This window comes from Rhinolophus hipposideros (genome assembly GCF_964194185.1).
Source record: "Rhinolophus hipposideros genome assembly, chromosome: 20".
In the NCBI taxonomy this organism is placed as follows: Eukaryota; Metazoa; Chordata; class Mammalia; order Chiroptera; family Rhinolophidae; genus Rhinolophus; species Rhinolophus hipposideros.
Genome location: NC_138066.1, coordinates 32960963 through 32976273, shown reverse-complemented (window position 1 = coordinate 32976273; position 15311 = coordinate 32960963). Strand labels below are relative to the sequence as shown.

Here is a 15311-nt window from a genome sequence, read left to right as displayed (position 1 = left end):
CGGAAGGCGGGTGCTTCCGTGGAGCGGCTGCCGGAGAAGCAGGGAAGCGAATGAAAGAAGGCGGCGAGCCGGAGCCCGGCAAAGGTGGCCAAGTCTCAGAGGGAGAGGCGGGGAAGAGCATCTCACCTCTCTTCCTGCCGCCCCCCCCCCAGAGTCCCGGGCAAAATAAAAACATATAAGCTTAAGCTTGTTCAGCAGCCCCGCACTCCACGTTTATCACCCCCTACCCCGCCCCGAAACACACGAGAGGGCACACAGAAACAAAGGGGAAGATTGCGAGGATGTAGCCAGCAGCCCAGGCGCATCTCTCCAGCGTGGCCTGGGCGCCGGGTCTCCAGGGCCAGGCAGCCTCGGAACGCGAAGGGAGGGGGTTTCTCTTGGCTCCCCTCCCTCGTTCCTCTCTCCTCCAATCACGCGCAGCCGCCTCCCTCAACCCCCTGCGTCCCTGGGCCAAGGGACTAGCACCACCTGCCTCCAGCCCCCGCCCCCTCCTCTCTGCGGCCTGGTCTGGCGGGCGCAGGATCTCGGTGACCGGCTCCCCCCGGATCTGCAAGGCACCGGGAGCAAATGAGGAGCGCGGGCCTGGCCAGTCTCAGGTTCTCGCTTGTAAACTTTATTGTAACTCTTCCGCCCTTTTCAGGCGCAGACAACAGAACAAAGTATAGAGGAACAACAAAATAGATAATTAGCCCTCCCTCCCCCCAGTAAAGCAATTCACGGTTACAGGATACATTCTCTTCACAGTAAACCTAAGAACACTTTTAACAATTGCCCACAGCGCGCATGCTAACTAAAGTAACCTCTTTTGAGAAACACTTAAGACGAAATTGTCAAACCAAAGGGGGGTGGGCGAAGGAAAAGATAGAAGCTAGAGAGAAAGCCAGCGAGCTGGGGAGAGCAGCGGGGAGAGAGGGGTGGGAGGAGAGAAATGGGGAAGGAGGAGAGAGAGAGACAGAGAGACAGAGAGAGAGAGAGAGAGAGAGACAGAGACAGAGAGAGAGAGAGAGAAAAGAGGGAGACAGAATTACGGCGTGAATAGGCAGTTTCATGTTGTTGGGAGAACTTAGCAGAAATCGGTACCTCGGTCATTACAAAGAAGCACGTTCAAAGGAAAAGAGACCATTGCACAAGGAGGCTTTTTACACGGGGCGGGGACCTGTGGGGGCGGGGGGGGGGCTCAGCCAAGCTGCAGCCGCTCACCCTCGCTAGGCGAGGGAGTCCTTGCTTACAATCCTTGTCTTTCCCCCGGCCCCCAAGAGAAGGGAAGGAGATCCACGGTAGCTCACACACAGAAGCTATTACGAGATACTACCACTAGCGGGGACTGGCGCGGCGGGGACGCAGCGGTGGGAGGCCAGGCTCCGGGCCGACCCCCGGGACCAGAGCTCTCTCGGGCGGGGGCGGGCGACGGCGGCGCAGTCGGGGCACCCGCGGACCGAGGGCGGCCGCGGCCCTGGCAGTCCCAGCTGGAGCCTACTTCTTGTCGCCCTTCTGCGCGTCGCCCTCGTCTGCCGCCTCCGGGGCTCGCTCCAGCTTCTGTTTCTCCAGCTCTTCCTGCTCGCATTTGCTGCTGGGGAACTTGTCTTTGTTGTTCTCTTTTTTCCACTTCATCCTCCGGTTCTGGAACCAGATTTTGACCTGTCTCTCTGTCAGTCCCAGCGCATGCGATACCTCGATCCGTCGCTTGCGAGTCAGATAGGGATTAAATAGGAACTCCTTCTCCAGCTCCAGGGTCTGGTAGCGGCTGTAGGTCTGTCGGCCTCGCCTGCGTCCGGCGGCTGCTGGGAATGGGGGAAAGGGCGAGACAGAGGGGAGGGGAGTGTGGGGGAGGGGGCAGAGACGGAGAAGGTTGGAAGATTCGTGAACCAGCCTAGGAGACCAGTATAATAAGAGCTGGGGACCTTCTATGCCCGCGCGGGGGTGGGGGCGCTAGGAGGCCGCGGTCAGCGGGGGAGGGGGAGGGGAGGAGGATCAGACACCACTGGATCTGAGAGTCAGAAAGGGGGAGCCCCCTCCCCTGGTAACCAGCACCAGAGTTGGGTGGGGGTGGTTCAAATCTATTAAAAGTGCCATAAACTTTAGAAGGACGAATGTGAAGGAGGGGAAAAATAAGAATAAAAAAGCCGTGATGGGGACGAATGGACCCACCTCGAAAAGCCCCCAGAGCCTCTACCCCAGAAGAAAAGTTTCTTCAGGGTAATTAAACTATAAAGCAATTGAGAAGTGCAAAAGTTGAGCGCCCCTACTCCCACCACCCTCTCTCCACTACCCCCCATAAAACAGTAAAAGGGAAAAAAAGGAGGGGGAGAGGAAGAAAAGTAAGGCGGGGTGAGGGGTTTATGGATTCAGGAAATGTCGCTTAGCGACCCTCCTTCAAGGGATACAAAAAAGAAAGGAAGGAAGGAAGGAAGGAAGGAAGGAAGGAAGGAAGGAAGGAAGGAAGGAAGGAAGGAAGGAAGGAAGGAAGGAAAGAAGTGGGAGGCCATCTGAACAGAGCAGGCACGTCTTCCAGGAGCTGGAGGAAAGGCGCCCCGGCCTGCGCGGCCCCCTGCCCAGCTTCAGGCCCTCGGGTCTCCCTCCCGTCCCGCCGGCCCCTCCGCGAGCTCACCTTGCGGGCGCATCCAGGGGAAGAGTTGGGTGGGCGACGGGCTCTGCTCTGCACCTTCGGCCTCCTCTCCCAGGCCGCTGGCGGCAGCGAGCTTGCAGTCGGCGTATTGCACCAGGTCTGGATCCTGCGCACCAAACAGGCTCTGCCGCTGCAGCGGGTCGTAGCCGTAGAAGTTGCCGGGGTCCCCGTGGCACGCCACGGCGCACGGGTTCTGCTGATAGGGAGCCGTGGACAGCGACGACGGCCCGTGGTAGAACTCCTGGATTTGCGACGGGTGCTGGAAACTGCTGCCGCTGCTGGGACCGTACACCACGGTGGGTCGGCCGCCCAGGTCCTGGGCGAAGCCGCAGTCATAATAATTGGGGCGCAGGGACTCCCCGGTTTTGTATTTGGAGAACAGTGAGTTGACGAAATAAGAGCTCATTTTATTGAATTTTGAGGCGGCGGCGGCGGCGGCGACTGTAGTTGGGGGCTGTTGGGGAGGGGGTGGGGAGGGGGAAAGGGAGGGAGAGAGAGAAAAAAACGCGGATTCGCCGGCTCCTAGTCACCCTCGCCAGGAAAGGAGAGGGAAAGGGAGGAGGGGGGAAAAAGAAAAGAAAGAAAAGGCGAAGAAGATCTCGGAGCAACCACACTTTTTGTGATTTCCAGGAATAGAAAAGGACAGCGAAGCCTCCAAAAGTCTAAGCTTGCACGGCAGCCGCGGCTCGCTCGCCCTCCCCCCACCCCCCACCCCCCAAACAAAAATATACCGCCACTTAAAGAGGTCCTCGCTTTACATTTCGAAGAAGGGATGCCAGTTCATAAACAGTTTTCGGTGATTTACTTCCCTGCAAATGAGTTGTTTCATATTTTGCACTGTCTTTTCATGATCATTTGCATCCATTAGAGACCCCGCATCCTATTGGCTTCTCCGTACTCCTCCCGGACAGAGCGCAGAGCGAGGGCGAGAGCGAGCGAGAGCGAGCGAGAGAGAGAGCGAGAGCGAGCGAGAGAGCGCCTGGGAGTGAGGAGAGAGTGAGGAAAAAAAAAAAAGAGGGGAAGAAAAAAAAAAACACCCAGGGAGAGAGAGGGGGCGAGGGGGAGAGACAGGGGGAGAGGGAGAGGGGGTGAGAGAGAGAATGAATACGGATTAAATCTGTTTAACTACCTACATTAATGAGATATCTCTCTCCTCACAACAAATCAAATACCTTCGCAGACCACCCCCAAAGACTGATGTGGGGGAGTCACAGAAAAAAAACACGCACACAGAGATACAACGCGCCAGGCGTAGGCACGCTGTTAATTTCACGATTTTAACGAGGCAGTTGGAGTCTTTTTAAATGTCAGGGTCGCTTTGGAAAAATGTAAAAGAACACGGTTTAATTGCGCCGAGTTTTAAAAGGTCCTATAAATGTAATTGGTATTTTAATACAAGTTATCAAATCATACAGCTTCCTCTCCTAAACATATTTTCAAACAAACGAGGTAGTCATATTTAAGGCTTTAATGATCAATTTCCTTATTATTGATAAAGGTTTAACTATCGTGTGGAGGGAATTGGCTGGGTAACCGGCCCCCCAAAAAAACGGCTGTAAACTCTTTAACAAACTATAAAACGCAATAAAGCCGGAGTCTGTTGTTGTTTATGCCGCAGCGCATAAAAGCTGTTAGCATTTTACGAGTTCTTTCCTCTACAGCTATAAAACTGCAGCTTCGATCGCCCCCGCCGCCCGACTGCAGCACGGTGGGGGTGACAAAGCCAAAATGAGAAAGATTATCGGTTTTTCGTCTGACTTTTCGGAGAGATTTTTGCCTCCTTCAGCTCTGGCACCTGCCCCCACCCCATCTCTGGAGCCCCCAAGCCACCCCCTCTGTGCCCAACCCAGACCACTCACCAACTTTCCCTCATTAAAACAAACAAGCAAGGATTTTCCTTGGAGAAGGGGTGGGGAAGAGCTTGAGAAGGGACCAGGACTGGATAAGAAACTTTCAGGGTAATGGGCAGTGGTGAACCACCCAGCAAAGTTCGCCCTTTCACTGAGGATACTGCAGTTTTTCACAGCCTGGGTTGGCCTGAGGTGGGGGGAGGAGTGCTGGGATAGGGAGGGCAGTCTCTGCAAGGCACTTGGGCCCAGTCAGCACTTTGGGGGACCAACTTTGTATTATGGGAGACGGCCCTGATGCCACCAGCAGGGTGACAACCAGTTGGGCTACCCCACTCCAGCAACCAGGACTTGGGACCCAGTAAACCAAGCCCAAATGACTCCTAACCTTCCCAGGCCAGCCCTCCACACCTTCCACAGCACCCTAGGGTGAGAGGGCACCGCCAAGTCTGTCAGCACATCAAAGGGAGGGAAGGCTAACGGGGGGCTGCTGCTGGGCTCTGGGGCTCTGGCGCCTGGCCTTGGGCCTGAGGTCCTGTACCCTCCTCTGCCCTAGGCTGTCCGGTGTATGCCTGCAGTGTATGTATGAAGGGGGCACCTTTTCGATTTCAGCGTCCTTTGAGCCACTGTCACTGCCTAGACTGACCTTGGGGAAGAGGGGATTTAGATGCAGCAAAGCCAGAGTCCCCCATTTTCTCTCCTCACCCTTGGGGACCCCTTAGTTAAGCTCAGCTCTCCCTCCAGAACTGAGGACCTGGGTCCTGAAACAGAACTGCAGGACAGAACTGACTGGGTGCCATGCTTTCCTGCCGGTGGCATTTCCTCACCTACAAGGCCTCGTGACCGATGGTGGCCAGGCTTTAGAAGGCCCCAGTCTGAGGGTCCAAACCAATGGCTTCCTGAAGGGGCTCTCTGGCCAAGGGAAGGAAAGGAAAGAAAGAAGGGACAGAGAGAAAGAAAATTTCTAGCAAAAAGGTGGAGGCTTTACAAATATATTCAATCCATTGTTTATTCAGGAGAGTGGTTTGCTGTGTGTTTGGAGAGGTGCTTTTCAGGGATCCCATTCACCGTAACCTGTGTAAAAATGAAACTATCATTTTCCTAAGGAGAAGTTACCAGTGGGGCCACTTGGTCCTTCAAAAGTGAATCTGGAGAATGGGAGAGAAAGGCTGACAGGAAGAGAGAGCAAAAGGAAAAAAGGAAAGGAAAAGTCTTGAATTATCAGAGGGCGGCTAGACAGCCGAAGAGAGAATTCAGTTGTTGCCGAAGCGAACATTTTTATCAAGTGCGGGGAATTTTATGGTCATGATTTGAGGACTCACCGGTGAGGTAGAAATTCAATGGCTTGTTCTAAATCATCCCTACATCGTGCCAGAAATTCCTGATGGAAGGAAAATGTTTCTATTATAAGAAAAAACAAGAAAGAGCGAGGAGATAATTTATAAACACCCAACGGAGCGCAGATTTATTCGAGAAACTCAAGTTGAGAAACTCCGCTCGCCTCTTTGCACCCGCTCCTGGAGGAAGAGAGTAGAGGCTGCGGCCGGTTAATTTAAAGGAGGGGGCGGAATCTATTTCTCGCGCAGGTTTGTCCGGATGGGGGGCACGGATCGGGCCGGGCCAGGAGCAAATGGGAGATTTGTAAGGGACTGTAGAGTAGAGCGCGGGTCTCAGAACGAAAAACGCCCCGAGTCCAGGCCTCCAGCTGCTAAATTGCGAGAAGACCCGTGTCCCTCAGGTTGCCGCAGGGAGCCAGAGCTCTCACCCAGAAAAAACGGACCGCAGGGAGAACCGAACTCCTGCTTCCTGGTGCCGCTGTGCCTGCTCCCCACATCCATCCACAAAACGCGCATATTTTTAGAGGTCCAACTTGGGGAGCGCAAAACAACGGAGGAAATATTCGAGCCTTTTCGCACCTCGCGGTTCCAGGGAGTCCCTGCTCCGCTCTGGGTCGCCCTGCGCGCGCCCAGCCCAGACTCCGACACTTACAACGGCTCTTGGAGCGTTGGTCCGAGTGGAGCCGCCCCATCGACTCTGGGCACCTCCAATCCCCACCAAAGCCACGGATCCACTTCCCCCTAAATTGTCCCCACTGCCACACCACCCCCGGGCTGGCTCACCGGGTCCCCTCTCCAGCCGATCCCCGCAGTAGGTTTCCCTGCAGCTTCCTCTATATCCGACCTTCTTCTGCCGGCTCGCGGCTCTCACCTGACCTGCTCACCCGCATCTGCAGACATTCCTGTGGCTCCCCTCCCGGGAAAATCTTATTTTCCCAAACCAATTTTCCTCTTTTATTTAGACCCCTTATTCTTATTCTTATTCTTCTTATTATTATTATTACTACTACTACTGCTACTATTCCCGATTTCCATGCATTTGTTGCCCCACCGAACACAGAAACTGGGTGAGAAGCACTGAGTCACCCTCCTCCTGGGGGAAATTTTTTAAATTGTCCATTTCAGGACGGGGGGCAGCACCACTACATCTGAAAACTATAAAACGGGGGAAACGCCATAATCAACCCTATATTTTTATTACACGCAAATTATTCATGACTTTGGTAGCGCTCAGTTCGTAGATTCAGGGTCGACCAAGGTGCGCTGTGCAGCCGTCAGCGCTCGCACCGCCGCACCGGGGATTTTCACGTGGAGCAAGGGTGCCATCTAGCGGCCATCCTGAGAAAAGGCGCCGTCGCCACCGGCTCCGCCAGTGTTTCGGAAAGACAGCCACCCAGGCGACAAGCGGGAGAAACTCTTTATAGGCAGAAAAGGGGGGAGGGAAATGAGAGCGGGCGAGAGAAAAGGCATCGGAAATCAGGAAATGGTTCATGAAATTGTGCAGATAAGCTAAAAAAAAAAAAAAGGGAAGGGGTGGAGATGAGAAAAAGAAGCCATAAGCTTTTCTCTCTCTTATGACCCCCCCACACACCCATTTCAAGCCCCTAAGTTCTGGTGGAGACCGCCAAGCAGTGCACCGTTTATGACCCGTAAAAGGGGGAGCTGAGCACTTTTCAAACCCAACACGATTGTTTCAAATTCTGAGGAGAAACAATTGGGCTTTTTGTGGGGGGAGAGGAGGCCTGAGAGGGTGGAATGGGACTGTAAAAGGATCAAGAGGCTGCCCGCGCCCAGACGTCTGGCCCCGCCGGACCTGTGTGTGTGTGTGTGTGTGTGTGTGTGTGTGTGTGTGTGTGTGTGCACGCGCGCAGGGGGCTTCTTTATGACGTCCGATTCTGAAGGGGGTGTAAAGAACAAAGGCGAGAGTCCCGATTGCGTTCTCTAAAGCATTTGTGACAACAAAGTGTTCTTCCCTCGCCCTTCCCTCTTCTCCCCTCTTTGCCCCCTGGGGCCCCGGAAACCCTAAGCTCCGCACTGGGCGTGAGAGTGGGGGCTGCAGAATCAGGCCCACGCATTTCCCCCCACGAGGACTGTAGCCCAGGCCCAGCTGCGGGCGACTCTCTCAGCTCCGGAAAGTTTCCCTTCACTGTTTGCTTTGCTGCTGTTTAGTTTCTTAACCTTCAGAAATTTATACGCTATAAACTTTTATAGCGGTCATATTCTTTTATTGCTGCGCACACGGCATTGAATTCCTCTCCTGGCTTCTCTGTCTCGCACTCTCGCGGTCTCCCTCTCTGAATCTCTCGCTCTCTTTTACGACAACAGATTTTCCCATCTCCGGCTTCCTGGCCTCTGCATCTTCGCCTTTGTTTCTCTTTAAAGAAGCCACCCCGGCTAAGGACCCAGACATCGCCGGAGGCTTCTCCCGGGGCCCTCGCCCTCTACCCCGCAGCACTCCGGCCAGACCCAGCCTCGCTTTGTGCGTTTCCCCTGGGCGGAACCAGGCCTTCTCGGCTCACTCACTCTCAGCTCGGGCTTGCTCCAAGGAACCCAGGATGGGGAGGGAGCCTCGTCTACACAAGCTCTAAAGCCAGATTCATTTTATATCCTGAATGGAACCCTCCTCGGAGGAAGAGGGTGCTGGGCCCTGCCATACCAAGGAGCTTCGCTTTCTCCTGCCTCCTGCCATCTCTCCGATTAGTACATCCTTTCCTTCGCTGGAGAGGGGTAGGCTGGGCCTTTTCACTTCCACGATTATTTCACTCGGTTTATTCTTTGTCTCCACCTCTACCCCAACTCTCAGGGTCCTTGCAGGCTGCAAAGTGCTGCGGTGGCTGGGTGGGGACCTCTGATCGGGGGCCGGTTCCTAAGCGCCAGCCAGGCAGAAGCCGAATCCCAAAGCCTGAATGAGAAAGACAGGGCTGCCAGAGAATGGCCATCTTCATAAGGGGCTCTGGCAGGGACACCACAGAGTCTGAGGACAGAAAGGTGTTTCTTTGAATGGAATTTAGTTCTAGGGTCTGACTGAGAAAGGGATTTCTTTCCTCTTGAGACACTTCTATTCCACATTCAATCCCTTTCCCTTGTCTTTGGGAGCTGCCTCCCCAGGCCTCCACCCCTACCAACCTCCACCCACCTTCTACCAAGGCTGATCCCCTGTGGCTCACATTGGAGCCTCAAATTCCAGGTGAGGACCAAGACCCCCAGAGGTTGGCTCCTTTTCAGTGGAAGGAAGGAGAGCCTGGCCTTCCAGTGGCCTCTGCCTAGACCCAGTCCCTCTGCTTCTGGAAATAGTACAAGGAAGTTACTGCCTTCTTCACATGCATAATATTTTCAAGTGGCCAAACCCAGGTGACATGCTCAGCCAGCTGAGAGAGGAACTGCTTCCAGGAGAGGCAGGGAAGGCCTTGCCTTCCCTCTGGCTCTGGAGTTGGTGGGGAGGTCCCTGGTGCGACTTTGGAGGAAGCAAGACCTGACCCCTCTAAAAACTGCTCGCCTTTCTCTTCCTCCCTGGCCAGTCTCCCAGCTCTCTTGTTTATAGGCTCGTACTCAATTTAGGCACTGGACTGGGGACCTTGAGTCCGGACTAGCTCTCAGCTCCACCAGGAAGACTGCTCTGCAAGGTCTAAGGAGAAACTTCTTGGGCACAGGAGTCTCTCTCTTTTTTCCAAGGCACCCTCTTGGAAATCAGATCTCTACCTCCAGCCAGATGAGGAGAGCCAACACAGAATAAGACACAAGGAGAGATTGATTTTCTAGAGTGATATATATATTTTTGTTCTTTTTCTTTTTTTTTCTTCCAAAACAAACAATCAGAGCTCTAGGCCCCTCACCCTCCCCATTCCCACCCACCACCCTCCCATATAAGCGACAACTGAAAACAGGCGAGACAATCACCCCCAAAGAAATCACAAAACACAGCACAATTTCACCACAGCCACCGACAAAGCAAAAAGTTCTACTGGAATGTCCCCTTGCAGGGGAGGGAGAAGCTGGAGCAAGAAGAGTCCATGGAATTGAAAGGGATTGAAGAGGTGGGGGAACACGGGGCGGCAGGGCAGGGAAGCACAGAGGAAGCTTCGGTCTGATGGTTAGGCGCAATTCTGCCTCTCTCCTTTGCACGCGGGACTGTTCCCCAGAAGCGTGCGCACAGTAGCCGCGCAGATTGCCATCCAGGCCCGAGTCGCAGCAGGCAAAACCCGGCGCTGGGGCCGGTCTCATTCTGCGCTGGGGCGCGCAGCCGCCCAGCCCGGGGCTCCTTGGCATGGGTCAGGGAGTGGACAGGATGGGGGACGAACGCGTCTAACGCCGCGCTGGAGCCTTTGCTGCTCCCTGTCCTCCACAACTTAGCCCGGAAGGGAGCTCAGGAATCGATTCCTAATAAATTTTCCATGGGACTCTCCTGCCCTGGCTTTCCTGCCTAGGGCGAGGTTGACCTAGCAGGGGATGGAGGGTGGAAGGGTTTTCTACAAGGGGCGGCTTGACTCGCTGGTGCAAGGTGGATTTGGCCGAACTGAGTTGATTTCAGAGCTGGGAGGATGCAGAAGGATGCAGGGGCCGGTGGAGAGCAAGAGAAGCTTACAGTCTCTGTCAAGCAGGGCACAGATGAACAGACGGACGACATTGTCAAGGCTTACGACCCACAATTTGACCTCCTTTTGTTGGAAGGAGAGGAAAACAACATGCAGAATTAAACATTGCCTGCAACAAAACGCGTATGTGGAATACCTTCATAAAACCTAAGATACCTTCCTAAGACCACCACTGCCTTTCCTTGCCCTTTCTAGCCCACCAGCTTGAGGGCTTTTACTCCCTTTGCCCTTGGGTCGGGCAGGGTAAAGTTGGGGGGTCCTGTGGGGGTGGTACTGTGATGCTCAGTCAGCCCATTGGGCTGCAGTGCCTCATTCTGGGGTGTCTCTCTAGACATCTTGCTGTGTACTTGAGTCAGGGATAGAATCTTGCCTGACGGTCTGCTGGCTGTTCTGCCAGATATGGGGTGCGATGGTCTGCATTTGGGAGGTCACTTCATTTGAGTGTTGGCTGTGAGCTTTCCCCATTATTACTGTGGGCTCCGGGCTTTATGTATGCGGGCTTCTGTTGGGCTGTGTGCAGTTGGAGTGTCCCAGGGTGATTTGGGGATAGGTGTAGGGGAAACAGGCAGGCTGGAACTGAGGGGCTGGGGCTTCCCAGAAAAATTTGATTGGGGGGGTTGCTAGGGGTTCGACTAGGTCTCTCTTTCCTGGTGGCCCACCCTCTTCTTAGGAACCAACTACATCTACCTTCTAAATTAACAAAACATCCTCCTGAGGCCCAGGGAGAAGAGGGCAGGTAAGGGCAAAGGAAAGGAGAGAGGCAGGAAAGGACTTTGAAGAGAAAGACTCCCTTCCCCACTCACTTGAATACATCCCAGACAGCACTGGCTTTGCAGCCATCACTTATAAATAAGCATGAGATGGGAAAAGGGTGGGGAGCGCAAGGGGGGAGCTTTACTCTTTGCCCTGTTCCTTATTCATTTTCTTCATTTTCATCCGCCGGTTCTGAAACCAGATTTTGACTTGTCTCTCACTCAGATTGAGGAGTCTGGCCACTTCGTGCCTACGGTCCCTGGTGAGGTACATATTGAACAGAAACTCCTTCTCTAGCTCCAGCGTCTGGTATTTGGTGTAGGGACAGCGCTTTTTCCGGGAAGAGCGAGCGTGCAGCCAGTTGGCGGAGGGGTTGGCTGAAAGAGAAGCAGCGATAGAATCAAAGAAAGGAAGGGGAGATGAAGGGCCCTCCGTTCTCTTTTCAAGAGGGCACACCCCTGGTCTCCACTCCCCATTGGAGAAAGAGGCACCTGGGCCGTCAAGTTCTCAGAAAGGGTCCCAGAGATGGGCCAGGAGTTGCTATGGACACATACAGATGAGAGGTTATTTGGACAGGAGGGAGCCAACCATATGCCAGGCTGCTCAGCACTTCCAAAGCTTTAACTGCCTCAGTTTCTCTTTCTCCACTTGGGTCCAAACTGGTTAGGACTCAGGTCAGAGCCCAGCATGGCAAAAGCCCCCCACCCAGCACCACCAATCTAACTAGGGGTGGTTGACCTGAAGGGTCCTGGCTATAGGTCTGGGAGGTGAGAGAAGTGTTGGACTGGGGGAGTGCAGCTTCTATTCAGCCACAACCAAGAGACTTCCTGGCCCTCAAGTGCAGTCCCAGTATACCCTGCCTTGATCTGCAAGCTCGAGTCTGTCTCTTAGCCACATGGCAGCAGGCATGTGTGTCTGTGGAGATATCTGCCCCCACCACCACACTACACACCACCAATATGGGTCCACACTTAGAGACGCAAACATCCAGCACACTGCAATTCACAAGCAACCCAATTGCAACCATTTATCAACTCCAGCCTGTGGACAAGGGAGCGCTGGGGGCTCACAGATAACTTATGGTTGCAATAGTCTCTCTTTTTCCGCTCCTGCACAGCTCGCAGTTTGGTTAAAGCAAGTTCAGGGAAATTTGGAAGCAATATTGCTCCAGTCCCAAGGTGGGGAACCATGGATGATGTGGGGGTCACAGAAAGACCTTCACAGCACACCTAACTCCGTGTGGTGAAGGGAAACAGAGAAAGGGGTAATTGAGTGGAGGCCGAGGAAAAGAGGAAACAAAAATACATGCAGGCTTCTCTTCTCCCTACTCTGGAACTCAGAAAAGTTGCCAAATAAAGCAGAGCCAATTAAAAATAACAGTTACCCTCCGCTAGATTCTTTCTTCTCAAATAAAAAGCACTGAATATGTTTAAAAAATAATCTGGTTCATCCTACACTAAGTACCATTTCTTACCAATTTGCAGCGCTATTTCCTTAATGTGATTGCCTGTGATGGGACCCGCAGTTACATTAAATATGAAAGAGGAAAAAAAACTGTTAATAATTGATTCTAACCAAACTGCTGCCTTGCAATAATGGGCTTTCCAGGCAGAGTTTGGGAGCTTAGGGGTGGAGGGGTCTGTTTGGCTGTGAGCAGGGAGGGTTTAAGAAGACTCGTTACTCAAATGCCAGCTCTTGTGATTCAACCTGGCAGGTGGGACCCCACAAGGCCCTCAGGGGAGTGGGGCAGTGAGGGTGCCCCAAAGGGCCCGTGCACCGCTCTGTTAGTGGGAAATCTGGCAAGGCAAGCAGAGACTACAAAATATGAACCCCAGACCCCAAAGTAGTAAAAGGTGAGGATTTGTCCCTGCCAGCCTGAGGGTTGTTGGTTGGGGCTACCAGTTTGCCTTTCTCCATCTTAATAACGAAAAATATGAGCCTTCCCACCTCCACCACGTTCAGCCAGCAGCACCTCCTGGAAATTAGCCAGACTTGGGTTCCTGGCGGGGGTGCTTTTGGAGGAGTGGGAGGTGAAGAGAAACTACCGTCGGAGGGTAAAGTTCTCCACGTCTCCGCACTCCACTCTTCCTCCCACCCTTCCTCTCCCCAGGGTCCCTTCGGGATCTCTCCTTCTCTGCTCTGGCTGTGGGCCCCGAAGTTCCGGAAACGATTCCCGACTCCCTGCGAGGCGGACAGCGCTGGCTGGGGCTGGGGAGCCCTGCGGAGAGCGGCGGGGGGCTGCAGAAAGGGAAGCCTCAACCCAAGAGATGATGCCAAGGAGGGGAGGGGGCAGCCGGAGGGAAGGCTCCCGGGGAGGGGCCGGCTCATCCAGGGAGGGGGCTCAGTCACCCGGTCCTGGGCTACCCCCGCCCCTCCTGGCGCCGGCTGCAGACCTCGAGCGGCTACTGCACGAGATCTGTTAGGCTCAATCCTCCACCAAGCTGTTGCATCGCAAATAAAATCCTAATGAGCCCCCTCCCACTTCCCCTTGGCCGGCTTTCACGGTCTGCGCGTGGCGCGGGGAGCTCTGCCAGCCGCGCCGGCCGGGGCAGCCCCGTGCGCTCCCGCCCTCGCCCGCGTGGACGCTCGGCCTCGCTGGCTGCCGCCCCGGCCCTGCCAGCTCCTCTCCTGGCCGGCCGCCGTCAGCCTCTTTCCCGGCTTTCAGTCGGGCCTCCGGGAGAGTCGGGGCAGGGAGGCGGAGAGCAGCGAGTGGGTCCCTGCGCCCCAGTGCCCTCCAGGACTCGGCGTGGTGGGGGCGGCGCGCCTCCCGCGGCCCCGAGCTCCCCTTGGGGCACCCGGCTTGCTTCCTTCCTTCCTCTCTCCTCCTCCCCTGCTCGCTCTCAGGCCCCCGCCGCGGTTTCCCTTCACATTGTCCGCAGTTTATTGCCTCTCCCCTCCCCTCCCCCTCGCCTGGCCTTCGGCCTGGGTATTTCCTCACTTTTTATAACTTACTTTGATCCGGCCTCTCTTTGTCCTCGCTTCCTTCGCAAATTTTATTGTCCCCGTAGCCGGGTCTTTGATTAGACAGGACGGCCTCCCTGCCCGCCGAAGTTTCCAAACTGTACTCGGGCGTGCCCTGTTTGAGCAGCTCCCCCGGCGCGCCCAACAGCGGCTCCGCCTTCACCGCCGCCGGGCCCTGCCCCGGAGCCGCTTCGCCGCGCGGCGCCGGCTCCAGCCAGGTGCGGAGGTACCTGCTCTCGGCCGGCGGGACGCCCTGGGGCTGGAGGTAGGGGTGGTAGACCGACGGCAGGCTCCCGGACGCGTGCGGGCTCAGCGGCGCCCAGGAGGCGCCGAACACCGGCGCTTTGGGCTGGAAGCTGCACGAGGGGAACTCCAGGTGCTCCGCGTGGCCCGGCTGCCGGGGGCTCGCGTACTGGCCGGAAGGAAACTTGGCTGGAGGCGCGTCCTCACTCTCGTGACTTATGATCGAGTCGACATAATAGCTGCTAAGCGTCCCAGAAATGGACATTCTCAGACATTATCCGGGCGCTCGCAGGGGGAAGGGAAGCGCTCGCGCGGCGGCGCCCAAGCAGGGAGAGGTGGCACCCAGACCGGTGTGAGGACTTTCGGACGCGACCCCCCCCAGCCCCCCACCCTCCCACCCCCACCCCCTGCTCAACTTCTCAGCCAACAAAGTACAGTGGAGCAGCCCGGTTCAGCGCTTCTTGCAAAATGATTGGTCAAAGTTTTTCCGACTGCCTGATAAAGCGTCAGCTCCGACATAAATCAATCCGGCGAGGGGGCTGCGCTCTCGCTGTCATCCGTCCTCACCGCATTCCATATCGAGGATGGATTGTTTTATGCTGATGCAATGTGCTATCACGTCAGGGCTCCGGCGGCCACGTAACCTCAGCCTGAGCCGCCGGCCGCCCGGTTCCCCCGCCTTTTGCAGAAGGGGGGGGGAGTTCTCGACGTGGGGCGGCGGGGGCGGAGGAGAGGCGGAGGGAAAAGCAGCGGGCTGCCTAGGGAGCGACGCGGGCTGTGGAGCCCTCTCCCTAGGCGGGTCCGGGAGGGAGAAAGGGAGAGCAGGGCAGCGGGAGGGAGAGTCCTTGCCAGGGAGCAGCCAGAGGGGCCCGCAGTATAATTAAAGAGGAAGTGCTCCTGTCCCCCCCACACACACACACACCTCCACTCCACCCCGCAGGCCCTGGTTTCC

At 55.5% G+C, this 15311-nt stretch overlaps 2 protein-coding genes across 3 annotated transcripts; both read right to left on the bottom strand.

Annotated features, from left to right (window-relative positions):
- Window positions 1-591: 591 nt before the first annotated feature.
- HOXB8 (homeobox B8) lies at window positions 592-3605 on the bottom strand. 2 transcript variants are annotated; one of them, XM_081028185.1, is made up of 2 exons: window positions 2609-3605; window positions 592-1778 (listed from the first exon to the last, which is right to left on the bottom strand). In XM_081028185.1, the coding sequence occupies exons 1-2, from the start codon at window positions 3030-3032 to the stop codon at window positions 1474-1476; spliced, it is 729 nt and encodes a 242-aa protein (XP_080884311.1). In that variant the 5' UTR covers window positions 3033-3605; the 3' UTR covers window positions 592-1473. The 2 variants fall into 2 exon arrangements, with proteins under 2 accessions (XP_080884311.1, XP_080884310.1); XM_081028184.1 differs by having other exon boundaries at window positions 594-1781; window positions 2609-3260.
- Window positions 3606-9609: 6004 nt separating this feature from the next.
- HOXB9 (homeobox B9) lies at window positions 9610-14624 on the bottom strand (the record flags this gene model as incomplete). Its single annotated transcript, XM_081029362.1, has 2 exons — window positions 9610-11532; window positions 14108-14624. The coding sequence occupies 2 exons, from the start codon at window positions 14622-14624 to the stop codon at window positions 11297-11299; spliced, it is 753 nt and encodes a 250-aa protein (XP_080885488.1). The 3' UTR covers window positions 9610-11296.
- Window positions 14625-15311: the final 687 nt, after the last annotated feature.